Source organism: Sinocyclocheilus anshuiensis, unplaced genomic scaffold, assembly GCF_001515605.1.
Source record: "Sinocyclocheilus anshuiensis isolate Anshui unplaced genomic scaffold, SAMN03320099.WGS_v1.1 scaffold72, whole genome shotgun sequence".
NCBI classification, from domain to species: domain Eukaryota; kingdom Metazoa; phylum Chordata; class Actinopteri; order Cypriniformes; family Cyprinidae; genus Sinocyclocheilus; species Sinocyclocheilus anshuiensis.
In genome coordinates this window covers 1,402,885-1,410,199 of record NW_015554073.1, presented here as the reverse complement: position 1 = coordinate 1,410,199, position 7,315 = coordinate 1,402,885, and the positions used below count along the sequence as shown (strand labels likewise).

Here is a 7,315-nt window from a genome sequence, read left to right as displayed (position 1 = left end):
AAGTTATATATAATATGAATATATTTGAAACCTGAACGTGTTTAAAAATATTTTTCATTGTCATTAGCATTGACTCATAAAATGTAATTTGTCTATGTGAGATTTTTCTTTTGCATTTTATACAGAATAGTTAATGAATGTAACATTGACCTGTGTGCTTCCAGTTTAATTTAAACTGACTTAGAAAACTGACTTTGAATCTTATAAATGTATAACTTATCATTATTATTATTATTATTTTATTTATAAATATATAACTTACAAATGTATAAATTTGACATGGGCAGTGACCATTGATATGTCAAAGATGTTTGAGGTCAAAGTTCAACATTTAAGGCAAATATTTTTGGAATAAATTAGCAAAAACACAAAAATTAGTAACGTTTATCCCTCTTCTCCTCTATATGGGTATAAACTCTCTTAATGTGTGTGTGTGTGTGTGTGTGTGTGTGTGTGTGTGTGTGTGTGTGTGTGTGTGTTTGCGTTTGTGTGCGTTTTTTAACGGCCACATCTTGCTGGCTTCACTTCCGCTTCCTCCAGTCTGAGGAAGCCATGGACTCAGGAGGCCTGTATGTGTCCGTCTGTCTGTCAGTGTGTCCTCTCTCCATCCTGCTGGCCTGCACTTCACCCCATCCTGTGCATGTGCACTGTGGCCCACTCGTGTGTGTGTGTGTGTGTGTGTGTGTGTGTGTGTCACCTGCTCCTGAGTGGTAAATGTGTCATCGTATAGCCACTGTCTGCCACTCCAGTTGACCTATACTTGAACATCTCATTAAATCATACATTAAGCCAGCGACATACGCTGAGAATGTTCTCACTGCTTGTGCGAGTGTGTGTGTCCAGCTGATGTATTCGCATTTGCAACACTGCGTGAGCGATGTTTAGATTTACAGGAATATGGTGGTGGTGTTATTGTTTGATTTGGTTGCGTCAGCGCTCACTCATGGGTGTAAAATGTTTTGAAGTCAAAGCAATGGGGCAAGTGTGTGTGTGTGTGTGTGTTCCTGGCTCTTGTCCGGCAGAAGGGTCAGTTAGAGATGCTGATGGACTGATGTGTTCCCGGGCAGCCAGAAGAATGAAGGACAAAGCACACCTCCATCCTGTAACCTCCCTCTCTCTCCTCCTCCTCCTTCTGTTCTTCTCTCTAACCCTTAGCTGACTTGGTCTAAAAATTATTGCACAGAATGTAACAAACTGATGCTGCTGTAACACATCCCATATCTGAATCATCATAGAGAGTGTTTGTTTAAAGAATATGATAAATACTTTTGTCATAACTGATTTTATGCTCCAGTCTGATCTTCCTTTAAACTTTAATGAGTTTTTGTGGATAAGTCTTGACTTTCCGAAGCCAAAAGCACCTGAGAATGACAGTTAAACCATCCCATATTAAATAATGATCGTCCTCAGAATTGTTGGGGAAAAGGGGGTTTTTAGGTGGAGGTTTACTGTTACAGTGGTTTTGAGATTGCAGTCAACGTGGGAAGTATATAATTATAAAGAAAAACATATTGACTTTTCCTTTGGAGGAATGATTTTTTCCTCAGGCTTGGCTCTTCAGTTTCATTTTTTTCTCTCTTCTAGTGCACTGGATTTTAGATTACAGGATTTAATTCATACAGAGTGCTCTCTTTCTCTCCATCTCCCTTTTTCCTGCTCACAGAAAAGTTGAACTTCAAGGCAGGATGTGTTGACACATAATGAAACATTTACCCATGATGCCCAGCTGAAGAAAAAGCATTGCCTTGCAATCAGATCAACAGATTTTTTTCTTTACTAAAACACTCACTGAATCTGGTATAAAATGAATAATATATTGAGTATTTTTTGAGTATTTTATTTTATTTTATTATTTTATTTATCATGAATTTTGTCATTGTCCAAGTTCGGTTCTGTTTTGGTTTGTTGTGTTTGACAGTTTCATTTGTTTCCATTTTCCTGCCACCGGTTAGCTTCTATGGTTTTAGATTAGCTCACACCTGTTTCTGTTCACCCTGATTAGTTCTCTGTGTATTTTAGCCTTGTGTTTGGTTCAGTTTAGTTTTGTCCCGTGTTTCATGCATCCCGAGTTTTGTTTAAAGTCTGTGTAAAGCAATATTAAATATGTATTCTGAGTTTGTCACACCACAGAAAAATATGTTATTAACCACCCAGCCAAATCTGAATGGAAAAAAGACACCAAGTAAATAAAGTTATCAAAATCTTGAAAAAATAAGCAGTATTCTCTGCTCTCAAACACTGGGGGCGTGTCCTCTGTTGGCGCTGAAACCACACCCACTCGCGAAAAAAGCTGCAGCCTCTCTCATCTGTCAAATACCGCTACAACCTGAATGGATGCTGACTCTAGCAGCTTAATTGGATTTACACAGCCATACATGTTTAGTAATATGCATTTACTGTACATGATGAAGGCATAGCTAGCTATCAAACTGTAGGCTGTTGTACTTGTAACTGATGGTAATGACTCACGATTGAGCGGGCTAACCACTGCTGCTAATGCTCTCTAGTTATTATAGTGTTGGGGAGGGGTCATGCTCAGTGGCTCCAGTGTGTCATCGAGACATGATCCGGTCTAACTCCATAATTCAGTACTACATAGTTCATAGTCTTTGTAACATGTTTTCAGCAATACATTTCTAACATTTAGAATGTGTTTAGAAACAATTCTCTGAATTGCCTTTACACGGACTTTAATACATTTTAATATTGCTGCGAATAGATCCTGCTTAAACTACTACTTTTGCAACCAGCTGTGGCAGAATAACGGACTAAATTACAATGAATCTAGCAGCAAAGAAAATTCTCCTCCTCTCAAAGGTGAACCAGTCCCTAGAAAGACACACACAGGATTTTTTGGACCTTGCCATTTTTGGCACCAGCGATGCCTGAGTCCACCGCAGATAGGAAAGCCTGAGCTGAAGCCAGAACCAGAAATCGCCCCGTAGCATGAGCCAACTAAGTCTGACCAGGTACGTGAGACAGCAAAATCACCTGTGCCAGTGGGATTGCTGGTGGAGTACGAGGGGATGTCGTGGAGCTTTACCCCCTCAACAGGCAGCAAAAGATGAAATGCTAATTGACTGTGAGAGTGAGTGTTTTCTACATGTTTCAGTTCCCGGCACCACACTTCTGTGTTTCTGCCCAGCCCTGAATCTCCTGCGTCTCCGCTGGTTCCGCCCAGCTCTGATTCACCTGTGTTGTCATAAATCCCACCCAGTCTCCCTCTCCCACCTCCTCGTCCAAAGCCACAGTCTTTCAGCTCTGCCTCTGATGGTTCCCTCCAGCTCCTCAGCTCTTTCTCAATGTTCTCCAGTTTACAGGGTAGCTGAGCCTTAGATCTACCAGTCTCCGTCTCTGTCCTGGGGTGTCGATCCTGTGGCTCCCCCTCAGTCCTCCAAACCCTTGACTCAATCTCTGCCTTCCGACCCTTCAGCTCCGGTTTGGCTCCACGCTCCCTCGGCTCCACAGGGTTCCGTCAGTTGTTGGACTTCACCGGGCTCCTCCATCTCTCTGGCTCTACCACAGACTTCCACTCCTCTGGCTGTGCCTTGTCCCTCCGTTCCTCTTGCTCCGTCGGCTTCCCTTACCTCCAGCTTTACCTTGGTCTTCGGTTGCACCGTCTACACCCAGGCTTGCCAAGCCCCCATCTCCACCTTGGTCCAGTGAGCCTGCAGCTCCAACCTTGGCCCTCCAGGTCTTCAGTGTCACCTCAGGTCTTCGTCTCCTTGGCTTCACCTGGGTCTCCGCCTCTTTTGGCTCCATCTCAGTCTGTCGTGTCACCGGTTTTGCCTGGTAGGGCTCCACCATGACTCCTCCCTCCCTTGACTCCACTGTGGGTCTGCATCCTGGCTCTTATTATGGGAGTTCTACCCTGACTTCTTCCTCCTTCATCTCTGCCCTGGCTTCTCCTGTCTCTGCTTCCACCCTGGCTTCTATTTCTTTCTTCTCCACCCTTACTTCTCCCTTCGTCATCTCCACTCTTGCTTCTGATTCCACCCTGGCTCATTCTGCCTCTGCTTCCACCCTGGCTCCTCCTTCCATTATCTCCTCTGTGGTGGTTCCCTCAGTCATGCCTCTCTCCAGCTCCACGTCATCCACCTCCTAAGCCCTCACCCTCCCTCCTCTTTTGGACTTTATTTTTTTATGTGGCACGAAGAAGCACCTTTTGGAAGGGGGCTAATGTCACATGTACAGTATGTTCAGTTCTGTTTTGGGTTTGTTCTAGTTTTCTTTGTTCCTGTCTTTGACCCAGTTTCTTTTGTTCCCATTTTCCCGCCACTGGTTAGTTTCTGTGGTTTCAGTTCACCCTTATTAGTTCTGTGTATTTAAGCCCTGTGTTTGGTTCAGTTCAGTTGTCCGTTATTGTTGTGTTGTTCTTGGTTATTCTGTCCCATGTTTCATGCATGCATGTTTTATGAGTTTTAATAAATTTTAATATTTCTCAGAATAGATCCGGCTTCAACTACTACTTTTGCAAGCAGCTGTAACAGTCATGAAGTTTAATGCCTTTTTTTTTAATTAATCACAATTATTATTTTCTAAAGCCTATAGTCTAAAACAATTAATAAAACAACAACCAGGGCTCTTATTATTATTATATTTAATAATAATAATATCAGATAAGAAGCTGTTTTCACAAAAAAAAATAAAAAATATGATGTGTATTGTTATAATAATAATAATTTCTGTTTGAAAATTGCTTCACAATTGCTTCATTGTAGTTCTCATCGTACTGTAGGATGATTCTGAGAAGAATTCTGAATCCTCTGCATGTTGACCACTTCTTGCAAGCCAAGGGCGATGATGTCAGGGCGAAAGTAATCATGACTGTGCACGGAAACTCACATCATACACAAACCCACACACCTTCTACACACTGACAAACACATACTTCCATTCCTGTGAACAAACCCAAGAGACCAGCTCTGGGTGTAGAGCAAGAACTGTATCATAGATGTTGTGAAAGTGTTTGGCACTTTGCTCACCGTAGCAGAGGCAATAAATCTGATGTTGTGGTCTGAATTTGGAATGGTGAGTTTTTAAAGATTCTTCTCCATATGTGTTTTTAAATTGTGCGTGGGTCAGAGTGCCGGTTGAGAAATGTTGTTTCTGTAATGGTCCAATTCATCTGGGCCTGTAAGAATGTCCGGCTCTGATGATCCTTTTCATAACCTTGTTCTTTGAAGCTTTTTGCTACTAATTCTGAGGGTTAAAAATAGATCCGTCCGTGTTTGGTTAGAGTCAAGGATCGAACACTACTGTTAAATCCTTCTCTGTCTAGGACAAGTCTTTTTTATCTCTCTGAACACCCCATTCAACCTCTGAATTGTGTTTGCAGGTGTCTGTTTGCTCTGATTTCTCTATGAATACGTGTACTTTCATGCCCTCTGATGGCTTTTTAAAGCTACAGTGATTTAAATCTCATAGAAAGAATCAAGATGCTTATAAGGACAGCAGCAGATGTCGCCTCCCGGGCAAATGTGAAGTCAATCCACGTCTTCACATCACGGATCATTATTTATTGATTTATTCAGTCAAGTGTGGAGCACATTGTTTATCCCTGCTTATTGTTTAATATTGAATTAGTCTGTGAAGACAAATCCCCTTTATTTGTGCCAGTTGTACCCTGTATCTCTAGGTTTAACATTTTTTGACTTCAGAAACATGCTGAGAAGAATATGGTTAGGAATTGCATTGATTACAACAAACATGCATTTGATACAGAAATGACTATTTATTTTCAAAAATAAGTTTAAGGAATCCAGTGATATATGTAAATAATCAATAATCAGAGTAAAGTGCCAAATATCAGTTATACAAAAAGGAATCTGTACAAAAGGAGGAAATACATGATTGAAGGTGTCTTTGGTTAGAAGAAATGACTGCTCGACTGACTTCGGGTTTTAAATGCGAGAGCTTTGGTGGGCTCTCAGTAACTGCATAGGTCCGAAGAGTATACCTTCATCAACAACAATGTCAACAATATCTGCAAAAATCACTGTTTACAAAAATCAAACAACAGATCACTGGGAATGGAGCAGTGCAGACTAAAATCACAGATCTCACTGTAGCTGTTCTCTTTGGTGTCGGCGCTCTTCTTGCTTATTTGTTGTTTCTTAAACAAATCAATCAATTTGATTGTCTTAAATCCATGTTAAAGCTTCTGCTGAGTTCCATGACTTCTTATCCGGGTTCTCCATTCCTTTTTAACAGTCAAACTTTTAAGGCACCATGGCTGTAGGTTATGGAAGGATGCCTTTTCAGGAAGCTCTTTGGTCAGGACTAATCCATCTTTGGTGCATTAAGCCGTACGCAGAGGTCCACTCCCTCAGATGGAGTCTCTGTGGCCTTGGAATGACAATGTTATTGGCTGGTGTCACTAGGTTTGGTTTTATAGCGTCCCCATTGATTGAAACAGATGCCCTCACTTTATCTTGGCTGGTTTGAGCTCCTTGACCTGCATGTGTAATGTTTTGTGGACAGCAAGAGTTCTGGACTGACAGAAACCCTTTCCACACTCCTGGCATTTAAATGGCTTCTCTTTGGAATGGATGTACCTTTAGAGAACAAAAGAAAGAGAATATTTGTGGTTTGTTAATGGATGTAGGCATGTTTACAACTTAAACAACACAGATTTTAAAGTTGTCCGAGCTTCTTTTCTAGGATTAAATATCCTGCGCAGCAGTTTTCTGCCAATGTGAACTACTGAAATGACGGCAAAGATAGAAGTCTTGTTATGACAAATCTTTGAGTCTGCAAATGTTAATTAAATCACAAACATGATGTATATCTAGTGATAACTGTCAGTCAGGAAAAGAGCCAAGATCATTACTGAAGAATTGGAGGAGATTGTTTGGCATGTCTCAACTAATTTAAATCATTCTTAAAGTTCTGGAATAACAAATGTCATAAATCACAAGAGCAGGTGTGGTTTGAAAAAAATAAGAAACTGATTTGTTTGTCTGAATCTGTTCTGCAAGGCAGAACCTTAAGTTCAATATTTTTTTTAATAAAAAAAAGTGCATAAGATAAATTGGTTAATTTATATATACGCGCTGATTTAAATACACACAAAAAAAGTATTAATTCAATTATATATAGATTAATAGTTGTTTTTGTATGTGTATATATATGCACATTATTATTTTAAATTTACTCTGTGATATTTTCTAACTGGAATGATGGAAGAGATTATTATGCAGTAATGCATGATGAGGTCATGATTGGAAAAGAATCTGCAGGTAGTTATGCGTTTGTGTGTGGGCCGGAGTTTGTGATACCATACGTTTATGAATGGGCAGGTATGAGCAGGAAT

General features: G+C 40.5%; 1 protein-coding gene across 3 annotated transcripts in view; it reads right to left on the bottom strand.

Annotated features, from left to right (window-relative positions):
* Positions 1–5,762: 5,762 nt before the first annotated feature.
* Positions 5,763–7,315, bottom strand: part of osr1 (odd-skipped related transcription factor 1) — an 8,634-nt gene continuing 7,081 nt past the window's right edge. For all 3 annotated transcript variants that reach the window (XM_016460760.1, XM_016460761.1, XM_016460762.1), the window contains exon 3: positions 5,763–6,557. In XM_016460760.1, coding sequence (XP_016316246.1) covers positions 6,425–6,557 — 133 coding nt within the window. In that variant the 3' untranslated portion in view covers positions 5,763–6,424. The remainder of the gene's footprint in view (positions 6,558–7,315) is intronic.